Genomic DNA, 23,387 nt, shown 5'->3' on the forward strand with positions numbered 1-23,387 from the left:
CTGAGAGCTTTTCAGACCGCCATCGTAATATGACACCTCCATCCAGAGTCCAAGGACTCATCGTGGGAGGGCACTCTACTTTACTCCTCTACACCACTTTCACCATCTTCCCTACTACTTAATTCTCCACCTGCCACCACCCCACCACCATGAAAAGTATTTTTGTCTTCATCTGTTATTCAGATTTTACAAACCTGAATAACAGATGTTTCTAAGTTTGAAACTAGATAAAATATATTTCTAAGGTTATTTCCCATAGTTCAGACTAAAGTCCATTTCAGTTAGTTCATGTAATTCTTTGCATGGATGATCTGATTTAGAAGAGCTTCCACAAGAGCTAGTTTTGTCATGCTTATATTCTGTGTCTGGTCTAAAGTCAAGGGCAGCATTCTTTGACTTATTAGTTTGAAAGAACTGAATGTAACCTGCATGATCAGATCTTTGGAGAGAGAGCTGTTAGTTTAGCATTATAAGAAAAGGCAGCAAATGCATGGTAAACTCCAGAATGAGAAAAGAAATTAAATTTGTTCCAAATAGCTGGATTTTTCCAAATAGCTGGAAATTTTTTGTGCTAGTTTAAAGGTGATTTGAAAACCAGACTTCTTAAGAACTCTGGAGAGTCTTGCAGCATGTCTTTTTGAAATATTGGACAGATATCCTTTAATTTCTAATGTAGTAAATTTAGGAAGGAAAATAGGAAATCTCAGTTTGTATAAACTAATAAGTATTTTAACTGCCTGTGTGTGTGGGCAGTGGAGATTAAATATATATTTAATATGCAAGTTATTGAATAGCATGTGATTTTCAGTTTTTGTTGTAATTGTTCCCAGTCGCATTCTAATAGTACCACGTGCTTAATGTGCAATTATAATGCATGCCTTTCATTCTTTTATCACTTTAAAGTTAACTGCCCTTGTTCACTCTGAAAAATAATATCTAGTTATTACTTAAATATTTATAATAACAGTTTACTAATTAGAAATCACTTGTATGTACTGTATGATAAAACCATTTTGATTTGAGCCAACAAACTGGGCTTTCAAACTTATGACAGGGTTAATATTGTCTTCCTGCTTTTGCCAAAACATAAATATCTTTTGCTGAAGTCCTTTTGCATTAGCAGCGATGCTTGCATCACTCTTATGTGAACAAATGATCTTCACTTGTGCTTTACTATCTGACACCAATCACTGGTTGTTGTCATCCAGTAAAGCAAAATTGCTGTTGTGAAAAACTCGCATCTTAGGACTCTCCTTATTTAGATACCATCAAAACTTTAGCTATTAAAGAATAAAAGAAAATTAAGAATCAGTACAGTGGTATCTCGCTAATCCTAACCTATTGAGTCCGAACCCTCCAGTAATCCGAACTGCAGTTTGAAAAAAAAAGAAGAAAGTTTTATGTATTATTATTTTGTGTACTATTATTTTATTTAATAATTATTATTTTAACTATTATTATTTATTTTATTATTATTACAGTGCAGTATACTGTCGATTGTACGGTTATACTGGAGGCCTATTTTGATTTATTGTGTGTTCATGTTTGCTTTTTTATACCGTATAGTACGTACTGTATTGTCGACATGAATCACCGTTGTCGTTAAAAACTGTGACCTTCTAGAATTTACCAAGATAACTACGGTGATACAAAAAAAAAGAGGAAATTCAAAACGTGCATAATTTGGTTAAAAATATAAATCCAGATGTTGAAATTTCACAAATAGATGCTACGGAATGGAGTACAGGTAGAACCGAAAGTGAATTTGAAATTAAATCAGATTTTGTACTCTCTTACAAGGAAAGAACTGCTTTCCTTGGTACTGATGTGCCATAAGTTTTTGCAACCTTTTGCATGTGGATATGATATTAAAAAAAAAAAAATTTGAAGAATAACAGGAAAGCAGTTCTACAGGCCATTTTCTAGGTAGTACATGCAGATTGATGGTCATTCTGAACTTCCTCCAGGGAATTGTCCCTGAAGGGAGTTTTCAGGGTTAGTACCTAGTGTTAAATTGTGAATGAAACTATGTTGTGTAATTTATTTTTTTTCATTCACATTTAACATTGCTTATTATGTATTAATCATGATTTGTATAAAAATTATTTATTATTCCTTAATTTAGGATTACTATTTAAATATTTATTCTAAACTTAACCTACTATTAATTTGTTAAGTAATAATATGTGCAGAATTTATAATAACTAAAATATATATATGATGTAACGAAAAGTATTATTATAATTAATTCTATACGTAATGAAAAAGCTGATTAAGTAGCTCAAATATTCTGTTTATTCTTATTTGTGAAAATTTAACGTTATGTAATCACTCATGTAGTAGTAGAGCATTGTATTACATTAGCGAAATGTTTGCATTTATTTGTTGTCATGGAGATGCATGAAATAAACAAGCATGAGTCGAATAGAGCGTGACCTTCAGACTGAAAGGAGAGGGAAGATTTTTAATTAGAGAGAAGAGAGGAAGTTTTTGCAGAGCAGGAAGGAAGGTAGGATACAAGCAAAGGAAGTGGAAGAAAAATATAAGTTCTCTAGGGCAGAAATTCATGAGAATAGTGTTTAGAAGTGAGCCAAAACATATTGAATCATATATTTAGCTGCAAGTGAAGTCAGCTGTGTTGTAAAGGAAAATTAATGCCGTATCCGGATAAATAAAGAACTGGACGTTCAATGGAAAATTCTGATTAGTTCCAGTTAGTCTAGGATTACGTCTTAATTCTATGTTGCCCTGAGAAGAATTATATTGAAATTAACAAGTTTGAGAAAAGTAAACAAGGAAAGATATCAGTGCCTTATTGATGTGTTTTTTTTTGAGTAGTGAAGCGCAATTAACAGTAGTTCAGTTAAATCGTTGGAGAATTTTTATTAATGTGTTCCGCTAACGTAAATAAGTTAATTCATAAGTGTGCTCACAATTAATTGATGTATTGAAGATTGTATCTGGTAAGAGTAGTTATATTTGTTTGTTTATTCTAACATTAACATATCTTCGAAGTTCAAAGTCCGAAATAAGATTGCTTGGAATATTGTCTACCTTGATTAGTGCTTCCTGTGAATTTAAACATTAAGTACAGCTGATGGATATGTGGAGACTGATTAAATAAGAAGTTTCGTTTTATTAACTTGAGTTAAGAAAGCTTATGATTTTGAAGCTGTAAATTGTATGTGAAAGTTTAGAACATTGAATTGGCATGAGTGACTTAGCAAGATGTATTAAGTTAATTGTATTGTTTCATTTTAAAGCAGAATTCTTGTATTTGTTATATATATCATATATTAAATGTTTTATTTTGTTAATCTAAATATTGTGTTTGCCTGAATTCCCTTTTATTGCACCTTTCATAAATATTCTAATCTCGCTGGAACCCCAAGTGGAATAGTAAATAATTCGGCCTAAATAAAATGAGGAGACTGCTAACTTAATTAAGGATTGATCCTACTACTTTATATAGACTAATCTAAAAATAGGGTGGCGCAGTATAATTATAAATTTCCCTACTTTTGGATCGGTGATCAATTGCAATTAGTTGTTATATTGATAAGAGTGACTTGAACCAAGATGGCGGATTTAGAACATAACATGAAAATAGAACGTCACGACACTAGCCATACAGGATACTGTATGCTTCTGAGATGATTGTGATACTTTTCACTCACACATGCATGTCCCTACTCTGTAATTAACTTCCTGACATTCACCTTGAAAGACATTGTAAATGTAGTTTAAAAGAAGTAAAGTCCACATCTATTTCACCAATATCTGTGGCCCTAATATAAACATCAGTTATGTGTGCATCACCAATTACAACCATTTAAACTAAGCTTATTATTTCTCATAGAACCTCATCTGGAAGCTTCAACAACTGCTGTCCACCTGAACTATCCAACTGTACTTTACATGATGCTTTCTGTCATAAGAGTAGCACATGTGTCTTCATCAGATCTGTCATCCCAATGCATAGGATGCCAAATTAAAATCCTCTATTTTAATCTACCAGGGCTCATAATTTCTTGACTACATTTTGTAGTATTTATTTGCTGCCTTTTTATTTCTTTCCAAATTCTTTTTACCACTCTGATCTTTTGATTATTTATTTTAGAAACTTGATTCTTGTAGACTAAATCAACTCACCCAATTCACTCTTGACCCAAAGGAGGTCTCCTTTGGGTCAAGAGTGAACTATTACTCATCTTTGAAAATGCAATCCATGGAATGGTTTGGAGGCATTTGTGTAGTCACTCTTGACATCCCTGGATATTTAGTCACATCTAATATAAATGCCTGCTTACTAGGTTACCATTTTATGGTGTTTCTTTCATCTTTTGCAGCTGATCACCAGTTTCCTCCTTGGTCTCTCTCACTACATGTTACAGTGGCTCATTTCCCCTTCAGATTTCACACCATTGTTAGAATATCCTAGAGCTATGTGCTTCTAGTGATATTCTTTTGCCTATACATTAATAACCTTTTATAACTTTCAGTTCTGACAGTGACAAACTCTTCAGTGCTCAGATGTTCGAAACTTCAAAATCTTCCCCAACCATATCTTAAATATTCATCTCTTTTCCATTTTCCAATGAAATGAGAACCTAATGAGACCAATACTTCGTATTGGTCTCATTTCACATAACCTGATCATTGATAATACTCTGTTGAATTGAGATGGAGTGTTTCTTCTTGGGGTGACTTGCATCTCTGTCCTTTCCTACTGTAAACACATCACATTCACAGCCTCCTCACCCCCAAAAACTTTGATTTTTCTCTTCCATTATGGAAGTGGGGTTTTTCTCCTAGAAATTTTTTTTTTAATCCAGTCAGACAGGTAAACTTTATTTGGAGAATGGGTGCAATTAACAGACATAATACATTGACATCATAGCCTTAATTGCTTCATATGCAATTTCAAATAGCAACAGCACTTCCCTCTACTATTTAAGACATCACTTCTCATCTGTTACAATCCCTGACACTATACAAATACCATTTCCTTCCAGCCTTAGAATATTGTGGAAAGTTTGTTGAATTTCCATTTTAATGACCAAAGCATGCAAATCTCTATTTTCATATGCCAATAGGTAGTTTGTCAAGAGCTTACTCAAAAAACTAATGTTAAAAACTAAGCTAGAGAAGATAAGTATATCATACTAGACAGTGAAGAAATACAACAGATGAAAATTAAATGAAACAAACATGTGAAAACATGGTGTACTAGTTAGCACTGACAAGGTCTGTAACATAATGTGTGTTTCACAGCCTAGGTCTGTAGATGTCATGTGTTTGAATGAAGACCTATCAAGAGTAAGATGATGCAAAACCAAGTTGCAGTCTTTATTACACTGGGTAGGAGTACACAGCATTTCAGAAGCCTGTTGAATTTCTTGACAAAGCAGGTATGTTTGACGTAAGACATTTCTGTTTTTTGCCAAAGTACTGAATGTTTATCACTGGCTGTGTGAAAAGATAATCTAGACTCATCATCTTTTTCTTTTTAACATAATTTAAAATGTTCTGCCATCCAGATATCTTCAGTACATCCTGTTTTGCTCCGCTATATGAGATCTTCAGATTCTTACTGCCTCTGAAATCTCTTCATCCTCCCCTAAGAAACCAGAGGAAAAGGGAGATCTACAAGATTTCACTGTCTATACTGCATTTGCTGTGTGGCCAAACAGGTTGTTTGGAGAGATCCGCATGCCAGAGCATTTTAAAGACATTGAAAAGAAATGAATACCACAAGTCTGGAATAGCTTTTCACACAACCAGTGACAACCATTTAGTACTTTGGCACGTGCGCACGCACACACAAAAAGCCCAGAAATTCCTTACATCGAACATGCTGTTTTGTCATGAAATTCATAGAGGCTTCCAAAATGCTGCACACTCCTACCAACTATAATAAACACAAAGGCTTGATCCTGCACCAGTTTTGGTCTTTGTAAATGTCCAATTTTTGATGAACAAACTTTGGCACTATCACACTCAATAGTGTAAAGCATGTCATAGCCTAAGTCTGTACATGTCTACTGTTCGACCACAGATCTGAGACCCTAGTCTGGCAACTTGCCAAGAAGAGTCAACTCATGTTAAAGGGGAAAAAGAAATAAGCTGATGCACGAATTGGTCACCAACACGCAAAATCACGTGCTTTATATAAAATTTTCCAACTCTTTTCTTTATAGCTGTTATCGACCAGTTTCTTCAGTGAATTCAGCATTTTATTATGAGACATTAATGAGCCATATGTGCATCCCATCCCTGATAGATGTAAACCTGTTATGCGTTAGTACTTTTCTTCTGCCACTGGTTAAATGATATCTGGAAACTACTCTTAATACCATATATATTGAACTTTTAAAAGCTACCTTCAGGCCTGGAGTAATTAGGGTGTGGTTTGACTCATGCTTATGATGAAAATAATGTCATTTAAAGATATTAATAAATGTCAATGCCACAGTGGGATTTGAACCCACAGACATTGATTGGAGAGCAGAGACACTGTCCACCTCTCCAACCAAGCTAGTAGCGTTTGTCAACTTGAAAAGTAACCATATTCATGGAAAGGTAACAAATCTATAACATTTCTTTCACTTTAGTCCTTTTTAAAATGGAGAAATCCACTAACATTCAATTTTTGTACAGTAGTATCTTGCTAATCCGAACTAATAGAAACCGTGATCTTTCGGATTAGCAAATTTTCCCCAAGAGACAACAATAACTAGCGTTTAAAACAAAAATAATCAGATTCTAATGGTAGATCAATTTAATTCTGTAAATAAATGAAGTAACTGATAGAAAAAAAGTTACTGTACTGTAATGTAAAACTTAAAAAATAATACAAGTTTATTTTAGTAAAAAATTTAGTTTGTATGTATTGTTGAGGATTCTGATTTAACAAAATTGCATAGTTTAGTACATAACTTAATTTGCGTAAAAAAAATATCACTTTCTTGTACACAACACACAAAAAAAAGTTTCACAAAATAACACATAATAAAATTTTTTTTAAAATTTCTCTGTAAAAAAGTTACTGATTTACTTTTGCTTCTTGGAAGCTAAACTTTTTTTTGAATGCTTCTTCTCGGAACTGCATTAGCAATAAAATTTTGTAGAATGACGTATCATTCTACTTAGCCCATTCTATACACATATTAGAACTATCAACTGCCTCTCCATGTTTTACTTTTTCTTTTCTTCGAGTTCTTTATTCAGCATTGTCTTCTAATTCTTTCTATATCGTCATATTTATAATTTCAGCATCTGATTTGATTTTGAATTCACTTTCGGTTCTATCTGTAATCCATTCCTTAACATCTGTTTGAGAAATATCAACGTCTGGATTTATATTTTTAACTAAATTATGCACGTTTTGAATTTCCTCTTTTTTGTATATCACCGTGGTTATCTTGGTAAATTCTAGAAGGCCACAGTTTTTTCCATGATGTTCAAATTGCTTCAGGTTCGAGGCTTACCAAGCAGCAGCAACTGAGAATTTGAAGGATGCAAAATAAATTTGCATCCTTCAAATTTATATTTTTATTGATGTGGTAATGTCATCATTTTGGGAAATTACATTTAAAAGCAGTTCTTTATGATATTTTAATTTAATGGATTGTATTATGTTCTGATTCATTGGTTGTAATAATCGAGTACAGTTTGGAGGCAAAATAATAGTACACAAGCATATGTGTACTATTATTCTTTTTCTTTCAAACCACAGTTCAGATTACTGGAAGGTTCAGATTAGCAAGATACCACTGTACTATCAGGAAATTTCTGAACTAATAAATAATTATCAGTATCAATTCTGTCACTGTTGATCAACACTGGATGAAAATGAAATTTGCTAATTTGCCATAGGTCATCCACCTTTTTAATAAATATGGTGAAAGAGTTCATGTTCTTAATATTTCTTAAACTTTGGATTTGGTTTAACAAATAGGCCTTTAATTAATGTAAGATTTCTATCTTATGGTCTATCGTTTGTAAATTTATTTCTTTTACTTGCTCTTGCTTTTATGACCTTCTCCAGTTTGACTGCAAATTCAGTCCGTATTGCTAGTGATATACTTAAATGCTGATCTCTAAGGTCATTTTAGTGGAGTTCTCATAGCAATGATTACTGTTTTTAAAAAAAATTCAGTCTTACTTTTTATTAAAAAAAAAATTTCCCACTTGCTTTTGATAGTATCCAAATTGGTAGATTTAGATATTATCAAAAGCAAGAGTGGGATTTCTCAACCTGGAACACCTCCCTGTTTTTAATATTATAAATTCCACACTCACACATACTGAGTGTGCAATTTGTATTTCAATCCCTCTCTCTCTCTCTCTCTCTCACCCACACACAGTCTGTGTTTCTAATATTTTTCGAGAGAGGGGTACCTATCAGTGTTCTGCTGTTTGAATCCCAAGGTTATAATCTTTGGTAAAAATGCTGTTCCATGACCTTAATGAAAGAAGATAGGAAGCTTTGTTGGACTTACATTTTTGAAATTATAGATTCTACAACCATGTTAAAATAACTCTTTTTATTATCCCGACGTTTCGATCTTCATATCAAGTTCATCATCTGGAGCATACATAAATATACAAGACAAGCTGCGTTACATTTTAAACCATAAGCTAGAGAAACAATGATTTGATCACATGCTATTCACTGGCATGACCTCTAGTGGAAAAAAAAAAAAAAAATACATCAAGCTAGATTTAATTTAATTTATGATTACATGAATAAACATTCTTGCTTACAGATGGTTTTCCTTCCAGTAACAGTGATGTCCTATTTCTATTATTACAATTGTTATTTTTGATTTAAAAAAAAAAATAAAATAAAATAAATAAATTATTTATAAATTACAACATGAATAAACTTTCTTTCTTATATTTTGTAATAGATTTCATGGTTTCATATGAACACAGATGGATATGAAAATAACTATTCATTAACTTAAAAGTTAATATTTCGCTGGTATTATATCCAGCATCTTCAGAGCACACAACACAAAGTTTGTTACAAATGCAAAACAACCACAATCCGGTATAACAGTGGGGCTAGTAAAAGTAATTGCAGCGTGCAACACAAGACTCAAGTCCTAATATGGCACCATCTAGGTTAAAAAAAAGTTCAAAGTTTTGAAATAGTAGTCCAAATGATAGTCTTAGAAAGTTTGAAAAAAAAATAAAAAATAAAAGTAATAAATATTAATTTGGTCTTAAGATGACTTTCTCCCAAATCTTTGGTAGATTTATACAGCCATACTTGTTAAGGTTTGGAGTATGTTTTAAGGCTTCTGTTGATTCTAGGAACAACCTCTCTGACTTGTAGAAGCTTCTGTGCATTACTTTTGTTTCTTTCCAATTGATCCTGTGTGCAGGGGTATCCAAAGCATGGTCTGCCAGACCCGACTTGCTATAGCGAAAGTGTTGGATATATTTTTTGTGTTCACTGAGGCGGATGTCCACAGATCTTCCTGTCTGTCCATAGGAGGTTTGATGGCAAGAACAGGGCACTTCATAGACTCCTGGATGTGATAAAGGAGTGCATTTGTCCTTAGGTGAACGGATGAGAGTTGCTAATTTTACGTAAGGTTTAAATACTGTGCGTAGTTGGTGTTTGTTAAGCACCCTAGATATCTTTTCAGATGTGCCTTTAATGTATGGGATGGTTATAGTTTTGTTGTAGTCTTCTGTGGTAGATAGAGGGGATTTCTGGGTAGCATTTAGTATGTTATCTATCTTATGGGGATTATAACCGTTGGTTAAGACGGTGTGTCATAGGTGAAAAAGTTCAGCAGTGAGAGCAATGTCATTGGAACGGATTGTTCTAGCTCTATGGGTTAGTGTTTTTAAGATACCATATTGTTGAGAAGGATGATGGTGTGATTGTTTGTGTAAGTATCTCCTTGTATGTGTGGGTTTTCTATAAACCGAAAATGATAAGGAACCTTCTGGAAGACGTGTGATCAGTGTGTCCAGGAAGGGTAGGCAGTCATTGGCTTCTAGTTCCATTGTAAAGTGGATTTTAGGGTGCTGGCTATTTAGATGCACTAAAAATGTATTCAATGTGTCTGGGCCATGTGGCCAAATAGAAAACACATAATCAACATGGCGTAGCCAGAGACTAGGTTTGAGAGTGGCTGTGTTGATAGCTAATTTTTCCAGATGTTCTGTGTAGAAGTTGGCAAGGGGGGAGAAAGGGGCGAATTTTTATTATTAAAGTTATTTTAGATTTAGGATCCTGGATTTTCTACAGTCCTGTTTATAGTTGTTCTTAGAGAGGAAGGATTCGTGGGACAAATATATGCCTTCCATATGTATGGGATTTTTAGACCATCATTATTGTTTAGATTGGGGTGATTGATAACGATTTCACAAGCTTTCTTAAATTTGTGTTCATACCATGTTTTGGTGTGATGTAGACAACTAGTGCTTTTCCAGTCAATTCTATGTAAGGTGTTCAGGGCATGATCTTCACCATAATTATTATATTTGATGTGTCGTTTATGTTCTTTTTGTCTGATCAGAATTGTGCATCCTGTTTCTCCTATGTGTGGTATGTTGCAGGTGCGGTAATTACGGTATACTCCAGGGTGGGCCAGCAGAGGGAGTGGGTCTTTGGATGAGTTGAGTAAGCTTTTTAATTTTGCAGGAGAGCAGGCAGAGATGTCATATTAGTCGGTTTTGACGTCTCTGCCCTCTTTATGAATGTCCCAATCAATGACACAATTCTTCTTTTACAGAACAAATTTCCTCTAGATATCATGGCACTCTTTGTGCATGTATTACGTTCTGATTATTTTATATGGCAAAACGCTTTCTACCTACAAAAAGAATGCACAGCCACGGGCTCGCCATTATCCCCCCCGATTTCTAACTTTTATATGAAACATTTTGAACAACTTGCTTTAGGTTCCTCTCCTTTAAAACCCAACGTCTGGCTTAGATATGTTGACGATGTTTTCACGATCTGGTCTCATGGCCACTAGACACATTCCTTAGCCACCTAAACAAGCAACACAAACGCATACAGTTCATAATTGAGATTGAAAAACATAACACACTACCGTTTCTAGATACACTTGTCACACGTCTTCCCTCGGGCAATCTTTCCTTCACTGTTTACCGGAAACCAACACACACTGGCCAATGTATACACATAAATGCCTACCACCACCCAACACAAAAACTAGGTGTCATCAATACCCTAAAAAACAGGGCTCTGAAGATCTGCTCCAATGAACAGGCACTGATAAATGCATTTAAAGTGATCAGCAATACTTTTCAAAAAAAAGGATACAGCCAAAACACTATTAACAAAATTCTCTACAAGACCGCAATAAAAAACAAAGACAAACCAGACTACAGTAAAACTATAACCATTCCCTACATTAAAGGGACATCAGACAAAATAAACGGAGTAAAAAATACAACCTCAAAGCCACCTTTAAACCTCCTGCAAAATTAAAAAGCTTACTCAACTCATCTAAAGACCCACTCCCTCTGCTGGCCCACCCTGGAGTATACCGTATTTACTGCACCTGCAACATACCATACATAGGAGAAACAGAACGCGCAATTCCGATCAGACAAAAAAACATAAACGACACATCAAATATAATAATTATGGTGAAGCTGGCCTTTCTGATCATGCCCTTGAACAGCTTACATAGAATTGACTGGAAAAGCACTAGTTGTCTACATCACACCAAAACATGGTATGAACACAAATTTAAGAAAGCTTGTGAAATCGTTATCAACCACCCCAATCTAAACAATAATGATGGTCTAAAAATCCCATACATATGGAAGGCATATATTTGTCCCACGAATCCTTCTTCTCTAAGAACAACTATAAACAGGACTGTGGAAAATCTAGGATCCTAAATATAAAATAACTTTAATAATAAAAATTAGGACATCACTGTTAAAGAAAAAATCTATAAGAAAGAAAGTTTATTCATATTGTAATTTATAAATAATTTATTTATGCTTTATTTATTTTATTTTATTTTATTTTTATTCTATTAAATCAGAAATAACAATTGTAATAATAGAAATAGGATATCACTGTTACTGGAAGGAAAACCATCTATAAGCAAGAATATTTATTCGTGTAATCAAAAATTAAATTAGCTTGATGTTTTTTTTTTTTTTTTTTCCCCACTAGAGGTCATGCCAGTGAGTAGCATGTGATCAAATCATTGTTTTTCTAGCTTACGGTATGAAATGTAATGCAGCTTGTCTTGTATATTTATGTATGCTCCAGATGATGAGCTTGATATGAAGATCGAAATGTCGGGCTAATAAAAAGAGTTATTTTAACATGGTTTGTGGAATCCATAATTTCAAAAATGAATGCTGATCATTGTGTAACACTAAAAGAAAGGATTGTTGGACTTACAGTTTGCATATTTTATAAAATGTTAATTCTGCAACGGTTTCAGATGTGAACACGTTTTCTCTGTGCATTCGTAGGACTAATATACCATAAGTTGAACGATGTCTCATATTTTTAAATATGATTCATTAGACTCATACTTAAAAAATTAATGATGAGGTGCTCAGTGCCATAAAGGATACCATGCCCACATGATGTACTAAGGTAAGCAGTATAACTTTGAGGCTTTACAAATTACTGCATGCTTGAATGCATTTGTTTATCCCTAGTATTCATAAAAATATTGATCCCCCTTATATCTTGCTTTCCATTAAGTTCATTTGGGAACTGGTTAATTTTCATGTATGGCTAATCTTTAATAATAGTAATTCCTGAAGTATCCATCTACAGTGAGAGACAATTAACTGTCAGATAATTAAAGGTTTGGGTAAGCAAAGATACACTTACATGGTGCTTAGTAGTTGTTATAGTAGTTGACTCATGAACCAGATAATGGAGAGATCACTGTATATAGCATTTCTTACTGACTATTTAAAGTGTTATTAAAATAGATAATTTGAATTTTTTTTCCCATTATAAATATTGGCTATATCTGTAATTCTTTATCTTTACTTTTATAGGACAAGTATTGCGAGGATTTTTGTTGTCGTAATACTACTGTCAGGTGCAAGTTCTGTAGACAAAAGTAACTTTAAAACATGCGATCAAAGTGGCTTTTGCAAGTGAGTAATTCTGAATTTGCATTTTCAGTGCTTGAAATAAAATGTATTTAAAATAAAACTATTCTTAAAAACATTTTTGAAATACAAATTCAATGATAGTTAACAAGAAGCCATGGCTAACCCAGTCATGTTTATTGAGATTAGTAAATAATGATTGCATATCTACATTTGCCTATGCTTTGGACATTGTTCATGTTTTGCTGTATTTGTATAAGTTTGTATTTTATAATATTCAGATGAATGAATTAGTTTTGTGTTAATGTAGTTCAAGAAATATTCTTAATTCGTATATTATATTATTTTTTAATCATGATTAGGTGCCGAGACAATGACAAATGTACATTATACCATATGACAAGTTAATCGTTTTAATCCTTTACCCAAAGCAGACAAAAGTTAGTGTGTTTGTGAAGGATCTTCATACTGCTTCACAAATAGACTACTTGTATATAGAGCCTCTTGACTTCGCTTCAATTTCTTTTCAGGCATTTATATTACTGTGTATTATGGGAAAGGTCACTTCCCATAATGCATAGCAATATACATGTCTGAAAGGAAATAAAAGGATTACAGTTAAAGGGAGGGGAAAAAACTATTTCTCTTGCTTTTGTCTACTCACCCAACAACCATAAAGAATGAATGGCCTTCCTCATGTTCACCGTATCCAATTTATATGTTGCCTCCATTATTATCATGGCAGGAATTGTACCAATAGAATCACAATCTGACAAAATTAGGAGGGATTACAAACCCTAATGACAGGGAAATCACATGACATTAGTTCATTGGCACAAATGCATTTGGACCAAAGCTGTATCTGCTAGTCCGCAATGTGATAACTATATTCACCACATCATTCATCTTGATCCAAGCAAGTAATATTACAGACCTCAAACTTATCTTACTCAATTAGAACATCAAGGATGAGGTAGCATCATGCTCAGGAACCTGGAGAATGCCAGGAAACTTTCCTGTGCTTTTTTAGAGAACAGCTAGGTAAATTACACATCTTGGAACTCCACCCCAAGGAATTTGGAAAACTAGCTCTCTTTTAGGACAAGTAAAATGGTTATTATTCATCTGGAAGAAGAACAGTGCTTATCAATTGAAGGCAATATTTGCAAGAGCATAAAATAGCTATTCTGGTTTATCACTGCACAAAGAAATGAAGCCATCATTAGAGGCATCATTAGGAAGATTATCAATGCCATCAAAGAAGAGCTGAGGAATAAGATTTCAAGATTAGACTGTACTTAAGATCTGCAGAGATCTCTCCTGCTACAAAAGAGGACAGTAGAAAGCAAAATCTAAACAAGAGCTCAAGCACTTTCCACACCCATTTTTAAATGGCTCTTCTCCAGTCCCCCTGAAAAATGATAATTACGACAATTGGCCTAGTCAAGTTTTCTCAGACAACCTGAAGTCACAACAGCTTTTAAAAGTTACAAAAGAGGTAAGACTCCTGATCTTGATTTACCTCCTGGAACAGAGAGATGCCATATGATGTGAAGATTTCAACTCTTAGTCACACTCTTCCTTCATCCACACCAACAGATGTGGACATCTGAACATTCCAGACAGTATTTTAAGAGTTAAGTTTACTCATCCATTTAAGGGGGGGGGGAAGGCATGTGACCTAATCTGAAGCACAACAAATTTATGGAGTTCCAGGGAGAATAATTAACTTTTTCTCATCAGAGATGTAATACACCTAGTCAGTCAGTTACAGTTGTCCCTGTTGGCCAGGTGGTTTGCACATCTTCTTTTCAACCAACAGATGAACCTATCCCTGTTTTGTTTTGTTTTTCTCTAATTGTTTTATAATCACCAGCCACAGAATTTCAGTTGTAGAAGTTGTACCATTTCACTACAGTCTTTTATGTAATATCATCAGACAATTATCCAGCACAGGAGTATTGATAATACAGATTCACAACCCTTCAAAGATTTATTGGATTTTCTTTAACTTATTCCATCAGACATAAGAACTAATATTGCAGTTATTTTTAAAAATCTAACAGTAATGGATATCCAGTAGAACACATCATGACCCCTAACATGGAGGGCCATGCACAGTTCCCTCTTAAGTCGGCATCAACAGGGTAAAATGCCAATGCTACAATTTAGATATTATGTAATGTGTTACTGCTTTGAAACAGTCAGATAGCTTTCTACTTCTTTCTGTCAGCACATTTACTTCTGAGTGTGGTGACCTATAAATTACAAGATCCTCTTTTCACACTAGACATGTTTTATGTCTTCAGTTCAAACCCAATTAGAACAGAACTTAGAATTTACATATTTCTAATTAATGAAATTAGAAGTTTGGAAAAAAAAAAAGCAACTAACCAACATTAGTGGTATCTACAGAAGTATTACAAGGCATATGTTCACCTCTATTATCAGGTTAGCTACACTTAAGTCTTTTAGATAGTGAATAGTTTGACTCTGGTGTCAACTTCATATTCCTTTATCCAACAAGGGGAACTCAAATAAAATTGCAATCCTCTGGCCCAGTTGCCATTAGTGCCTTTTTTCCATGCATGTAATTTCAGCTGTCTCAGTTGAGTATTTTTATATATATATGTTTAGATAACTTTGTTAATTTATAAAGAAGTGGGAGGAAATCCTGAAATGATACTTGTGGTTAAAAGGAAAATATGACATTGCAGTAATTTTATCATTGGATACTGAGACCAAGGATGTGTTTACCTTGAACTGATGAAAGCCTCAATAAAAGTTGAATCTGATCTGTGTATTGCCTCTTTCTATAATATGTAGCAATATACATATTTGAAAGTGCTGTGTATGATGTGATACTGTGACAATCGTTATGTAGTCACTGGATTCTATATACCAGTAACGTAGTTACAAAGGTACTTCCCACTCAAACTTTTTGTTTGGTTATGCTTAGGTAAAGGATTGAAACAGGAATGTAATTTATTGTTTAGTGTAATGTACTTTCTAATCAAGCAAAAACTGCTTCTATGACGATAATATGAGTAAGAATGCAGAGTAATTTATTCAGAGGTCAGTCAGAAGTTTTAAATCATTGATTATACATTGAAACAACTTGATGTTGTTCAAGCTTTAAACTTAATTGAATTCACATTTAGAGGAATTTGTGATAATGTAATAAACAAAATAAAACATATTTGTATGACTCTGTGTATTCTTATTGTATTTAGAATGCTACCTTCATTCCATAAAAGATTTAGAAAATAACTTGGAGTTGAATAGATTATTAAATCAACAAAATGTCCCTTAGTGTTTATTTTTATAAGATTTACTTTGAAGTTTTGAATAAAGAATCAGCAAATTTTCATAGTAAGCCTTTTAATTATTATGGATTATTTGTTCAACTATTTTTATAAATACAACTTTTTTTTTCTTAATATGTCTTGTAGTATGTATAAAATATATGCTATGCCCATACACCAAATTCAATAGATATTTGTTAAGTTGGACTTGGGTTCAGAACTTTGGATGTACTGGTGATTATCTTACCATTGAGCTGTGGAGGATATACATATTTCATTCCTGTTGACATATCATCAAAATCATTATAACAATAAAAATTATTCTATATCTATTGTTTTATGTATGAAAATTCTTTGGATACACTCAAATTTCCAAGGGCAAATCATTTGCATGACCTAAGGGATACAAGCTAAAAAAAACAAAACAAATCGATTTAAAAATAAATAAACATGTTTTCAGTTTTTAGTTTATCACATAGTTATGTTGTTATTATCATGTTTGGAAACAAAAAAAAAATGCAAGCTATCATATACATTGTTTTATTTTTGTAAAACTTAATTTGCTTTTCTTTTACATTTGTAAACTAATTCCTTTGTTAACCAAATTTTTATAATTGCATAATTATATTTTAGTGCAAACATTGAGCCCCCCCCCCCCATCAGTTGTCACAATACAGTTAATAGATTTTTTTTGTTGCTGGTGTACATCCTTTTTTAATTCTCTTTAATCTTTCTTTCTATTGCTATTTATAATGTAAAGGTTGTTCAAAAAGAACTTCACAGCTTGACGTGCAGAAATTATAGGTTATGAAATTAACTTCCTATATAATGTTCAATGCCTGTGCCAAAGACCTTAATAATCATAAAGTTAAGTTACCAAGTAAAATATTAAGCATAATGAAAGAATTAGGTATACAGACTATTTCACAAAGAAATAAACAGCATGTGTAGGATTGCATGTGAATCACCGTCCATTAATACTTTGGATGGACTAAGGATTAGATATTCAGGAATTCTGCTCTACAGACCAAACATAGAACTCATGTTTAGGCTCTAGAGGTTCCAAAGTTCTGCACCTAAGTCCAACAACAAATAATCTACTGAATTTAGTGGGCATAAGATATTTTATACATACAAAAATACATATATTAAGAAAAAAAATGGTTATATTTATAAAAATAGTTGAACAAACAATCCATAATAATTAAAAGGTTCACTAAGCAGCCACTTTAGCCCTTGATCCATGAACATCCATACACTTGGTGGGATTCGAACACACAATGATAAACACCTGGCCAACAAAGTGTAAACTAGTACAGGATAGATCAAATTCTAGCAATTTTATTTCACTAGTTGGAGATGAAGAGCATTGATCAGGATCACAGCAAATGTCATTAAAAGTCTCTTTGAATTTGGATGTCTGAGTGATATTTTTTATGAACTGCTTGCTCCTATGTGTAGACCATTTTTATGGAGACCTTTCAATATCATCATATGCTAAAATCTAGATACTGTAAATCAGAATGTATAGATATGTGTTTCATGGTCTCATGGTAGAAAATCCACAAATACCTCCATATAAACTTCATATAGCATTTTTGCCTTGTCTTGCTCAAGGTTGCCCATTTAAAAAAAAAAAAAAAAAAAAAAAAAAGGATACGCAAGGCTGCACTTCTGTGCCCACAGTTATCTCTAAAAGCATTCTCGTTAGTATCCTTCAGATATTTCTTCCTTAAAAGCCTTGGCAAACAGGCTGATTCTCTTATTTTTCACTGACATGCTTTAAAAAGTATTAAAAAACATGTTATTTGGATGGCATCTCCAGTTTGCAATAATAAATGATTCAAAATTCCTCTTTCCATGGATATTAGTGGATCTCTTTGGCTAATGAAAGTCATGTACCATCTAGTATGAGATCACTAGTTTTCTTAATGTAAGTCTGGAATGTTACTGTTTTTGGTCTCTAGATCAGTGTTTCTAGATTATCTAATCCTTAGCCCTCCTATAAGTTTCTGATATTTTGGGTGATTATCATAAAAGTGAATTGTCTAAATTTCGGAATTCTTTTATCTGTAGCAATTATGAAAAATACCAAAAAAAAAGAAAAAAAAAGAAAAAGGCTGTCTGTAACATCTCCCACAATTACAAGTTCACTCATAAGTAAATAAAGGTACACATAAAAAAATTAGTATGTACTTAACTTGGTGTTAGTAAGGTGGGAAAATGTAACAAAAGTGGAAAGGTGGGGGTCCCACACTAAACTTGCTTGCACGCAACAGCCTGTCAAGTAGCAGGTTACAGGAGGGGAAGTTATACTGAAGCATGACTCACTGCCACGCATTGTTAAAAAGTTATAGTAAATTTAAAATCTTTGGGGTCTGTGACACCCCACCTTACTAATGCCAGGTTAAGTAGTTAACCTTTACCCCCCCAAAAAAAATCTTAACATGTTATGCTTATAAATTGAATGTGTAGTGTAAAACAAGTCTTGACTAACATGTTCAGTGATGGACCATAAGATCAGTTTAAACTGCTTTAATTGAAAATCTAAGTTTAAAACCAAGACTCAAAAAGTTACTGAGGCTTTGATGCTATTTTCCTAATCTAAACTGCAGTGACAGATCTCTAAAATTAAGGTCATTGCAATTTAAATAGGGAATATTAATCACCCATCCTATTCTAGTTAACATTAGAAGTAGACTGCTCTTAATATTAATAACAGCTCTTTAGGTAATAAAATGATTTGCCATTATAGTTAATTTATATCTTAGCTAAGATTTTTTTTCAGCATGTATTTTAAGATATGCAGATATTTCATAAATAAATATACATGTACATAGTTTTTTAAATTAACAGGTTGCATTGCTATTGGTATCTTTTATTGAAACTACATAGTCAGCTCATATTTCACAGATGACACAAATCACAAAAAAAGTATTTACTAAAATAAAGAGCCAAAAGGCTTCAGTTTCGTGATGCAAAATTATATACATCAAGCGGATATTACATCCAGCATTATTTCAAAGCCGAATATAGAAACTGAAAGTTTCGTACGAAATTTGACCAGAGAGCTTATGGGAATACACTGGTGGGCATTAAAGAGTTGCCCTAGTACAGACCTTATAGAAAACATAATCGCTAAACATAAGCATCCATATATTTGCCTTCAATTGGTCCATTTTGATAAGGTTTCACTGGCCTGACAGCTGTTTTGAACTGGTTGGTTCTCCTCAGAGACCAGGCAGAAACCTTAAGAGAGCAAAAAGCTCTCATTCAGTACTAAGGAACTTGAAGTGTCAGCGAATATTGATTATTTAATCATCATGATTATTAAAATCAGATGAATGAGAACAAACGTTAACACTAGGTAAGATAACAGCAATAAGATATATATGCATGGTGCATATGTATTTTTCATGGTGCTCGCTGTTTCCTAAACAGTAATGATATAAAAATGTTGCAAAGTAGTAAACGGTTGGCATTAAAATGAAAGCAGGTAATTGAAATAATGCATGCATCACCTGTGTAAATTTCTAAGGTCAAAGAAATACATTTTTATTGATATTAAAAGCAGAAATAAAAATGAGTAATTTAATCAACAAATTACTCTGAAATGTAGTCTAATTGTTTTTCTATTTACTCTCTTGCTCTTTATAATTTCACACTTAAAATGGCAAAAAAAAATAAATAAATAAAAAGCTCGTAAAATTACCTTATTTCAGCTGATATTTTTTTTTACAATAGTCCTTACAACATTTTTCAATTTATAGTAATAAATTCTTAATAGTAATGAACAGGCAATTTCCTAATAAGTAATCTTTACCTTAACTGTATAGTGAGTTGTATAATAGCTTTATAGTGTAATTATATGGCTTCAAAAGATGTATGCTTACTTTTAAGTAATGAACTAACAAAGAACGTATCTTGTTTTTAGGAGGAACCGTAATATCCAACCAGGCCAGTCTCCTTACCTACTGCAGATGCAGAGTGTCAAAGTATATCCTACAAAGATTCAAGGTCAACTGATCAATATCAGAAATGGTGTTGCATTTATTTTAGAACTGATATCATTAGATGGTGGAAATCTTAGGCTAAGAATAACCGAGCACTTGACATTGAAACCACGCTATGAACCAAAAGATGCCTTTGTTGCTGAACCTAAAGAAAGTGGGTAAGTAGGAATAAACTTGCCAAACTTGCCTCTCATCCTCTTCTTTCATTCCATTTTATTCCATCTCATCCTCTGTTCTTTGAAACAGCTTTTCCCCCATGCTTTTTTATTGAGTACAATCTCCAGCTCTTCAAGAAACGTGCTCACAGTCCTGTTCACAGTCCTCACACACAGAGCACTATTATGTCACTGGTTTTATAACCTCCTGTGTTTGGGATTCATATTGTGTGTGTATAAAAGCAAGTTGCAATTGTTCTTGAAAAATGTACACATCTGTAATGACCAAATAAGAATGCTGACATTTTGCAGGGATACACAGAAATATCAGTTAAAACTTTTCCAGTTTTAAAGTTGGAGGACAGATTTCAATACTTGAATATATCATTCTGCATATATTCAGGTATCTTTAATAAATAACATCTTGAGTAATGCTCTAATTAAAATTTACACTTTATTTTTTAGTTCTTCAAAATAATCAGAATTATTAGATATTTGAAGATGGATAGAAAAAGTTGGTCCTTGTTGAAGATCTAAACAGCAGATTAGTAAATGAATATCAGACATAGAAATGTTTGTGAACATTTTAACAAAAGTGTAAAGCTGATAATAAGTACCTACTGGATTTCTGTTCAGGACATGGACTAGTTATTGCTAATGCAGTCAACTCTTGCTATAGCAAACTCACTCACTCATACTGCTGAAAAGTCCCATAGATACAGTGCTATATTAAATTCATTACAGCAAACTATCTACTAGAACAAACTATTTCTGTGATCCCAGTTAGTGTTCTATAGTGAGAGTCGACTGAACCAACATAAATATGTGTGCAAATTCTCACAGAGAGAAGAAATAAGTATCAATGACTGTTATTGTTGATGGCAACATCTTCACATTGGTTCGGGACAATATACAGGTGATCTGAAAGAGGACATGATTACAATTCAGTTTTATCAGAAGAAAATTGAATATAATATTTGAAAGAAAATAAAGTTTTCGAAAAGAGTCAGTTGAGCAGCTTTCAGAGGTGAACTGTAAACTGAAATATACACATATTATTAATGTGATGAAGTTGACTGTAAGAATAGAAAAATGGAACTCCATGGTAGACTCTGGAGATTAGAGATAACCATGGAAAAGAAGAAATCATATTGAAAGTTCTTAGCAAGTAAATCAACATTTAATCTGAGAGAATTCAGAGAAATATGTAAGAAAGTGAAGCAATGTGTAATAGCAGCTAAACAAAAATTATGGGTATACTTTGCTAAGAATATAGAAATAAATATCAGGAAAGTGGAAAAATGTTCTGGAGGTTATTGAAAAGCTCAGAAATGAAGGAAGCATATTGTAAAAGGAATTGGAGATGATAAATATGATGTATTCTAGATGCCTGGAGTAATTACAATGAACTAAATTAAACAAGAAGTGACAGAATAGGAAACATTCAAGATGAATGAAATTGAATGAAAGGAGTATTAATGGAAAGGAAATTGAACTTGCAGAAGAGTTGGAAAATTACCATGTGGATATAATTGGCATCAGTGAGACAAAGAAGAACGAAAACAGGTATTATCTTACTAAATAATAAACATAGGATGTTATATTCAGGCAATAATATAACATGCCACACCCAACATGAAGATAAATTTCTTGATTGAAAGGCAGTTTCAAGAAGAATTATGTGGACAGATTTCAAAATGGGGAAATGGACAATAAAACTTATTTGCCTGTGGTGGTCCCACAGAAAGCTCTTAGGAATAAGTGGAGGAATTTTTTGTCATTAGAACAGCTAGCTGACCTAAAGAAAATACAAAGCTGACCTTGTTGGAGATCTGAACAGCAGAGTAGGAAATGAATCCCATCAGGCATATAGGAATATTTTGGGAAAATTTGGAGAAAAGGGCGAAGCTAATGATAATGGTAAGTATTTATTGGTCTTCTGCTCAAGACATGGACTAGTCATTATTAACATCATGTTCTAACATAAAGATGTGTACTAGTTCACAGAGAGAGAAGACACAAAAAATAAGAAAAGCTTCCTTGATTGTGTCATTGTTGGTAGTGATAACTTTGCGCTGATTCAAGATACAAGAGTGTACAGAGGATTTGAAATTGGAAGTGACTGTTACTTAGTACTAAGCAGGATAAAAATGGATATCATATTGAAAAGAACAGTATCTAAAATTTTAAAAAGCATTAAAGTTGAGCAGCTTTTACAGGGTACAAAGAAAAAATGAAATTGAAAACAAGAACCATGCCTCGGAGTCTCAGCAGCAAACTCTGAAGAAGACATTGATTCAGCTAGGGAGGTATGTGGTGAAGTTATCTGCAAGGATAGAAAAATCAGAACACCATTTTGGACAGAAGGAGTTAAAGAAGTAGTCCTGGAAAAGAAGAAAACCTACTAAAAGTTCCTAGCAAATAAGTCAGCAGATGCTCTAAAAGAATACAGAGAAAAATGTAAGAGCTAAGCTATGTGTAAAAGTAGTTCAACAAAAGTGGAAAGACTTGTAAGTGTATGGAAAATAAATATCAGGAAGGTGGCAAAATGTTCTATATCCGAGGATTTGGCCTCTGGGAAAGAGGCCTTGCTTCAAATCCTCGGACATAGAACATATTGCCAAACATGAACTTTATTATAACAAACATAATAAAGTTCATGTTTATTAAAATCTTAATAAACATGAACTTTATTAAGATTTTTTCACGCAGGGTTATGTTATCCAGTCTTAGAAAGAATAGCTTTTCAGGCTCTCAGCAATTGGTTTTTCATCTCTAAACATCTTCAAAATCAAAATTCTTTGATTTTGTTGTTTGAG

The 23,387-nt window shown here is 33.1% G+C and overlaps 1 protein-coding gene across 1 annotated transcript in view; it reads left to right on the forward strand.

The window, feature by feature from the left end:
• The window catches only part of GCS2alpha (glucosidase 2 subunit alpha), a 177,313-nt gene that overhangs the window by 15,401 nt on the left and 138,525 nt on the right, over positions 1-23,387 (forward strand). Inside the window, exons 2-3 of the mRNA XM_090398622.1 lie at positions 13,039-13,140; positions 20,335-20,571. Of these exons, the coding sequence (XP_090254748.1) occupies positions 13,039-13,140; positions 20,335-20,571 (339 nt within the window). The remainder of the gene's footprint in view (positions 1-13,038; positions 13,141-20,334; positions 20,572-23,387) is intronic.

This window comes from Typopeltis vanoorti, chromosome 10, assembly GCF_054136105.1.
Source record: "Typopeltis vanoorti isolate ZY-2024b chromosome 10, IOZ_Tvanoo_1.0, whole genome shotgun sequence".
Lineage (NCBI taxonomy): Eukaryota > Metazoa > Arthropoda > Arachnida > Uropygi > Thelyphonidae > Typopeltis > Typopeltis vanoorti.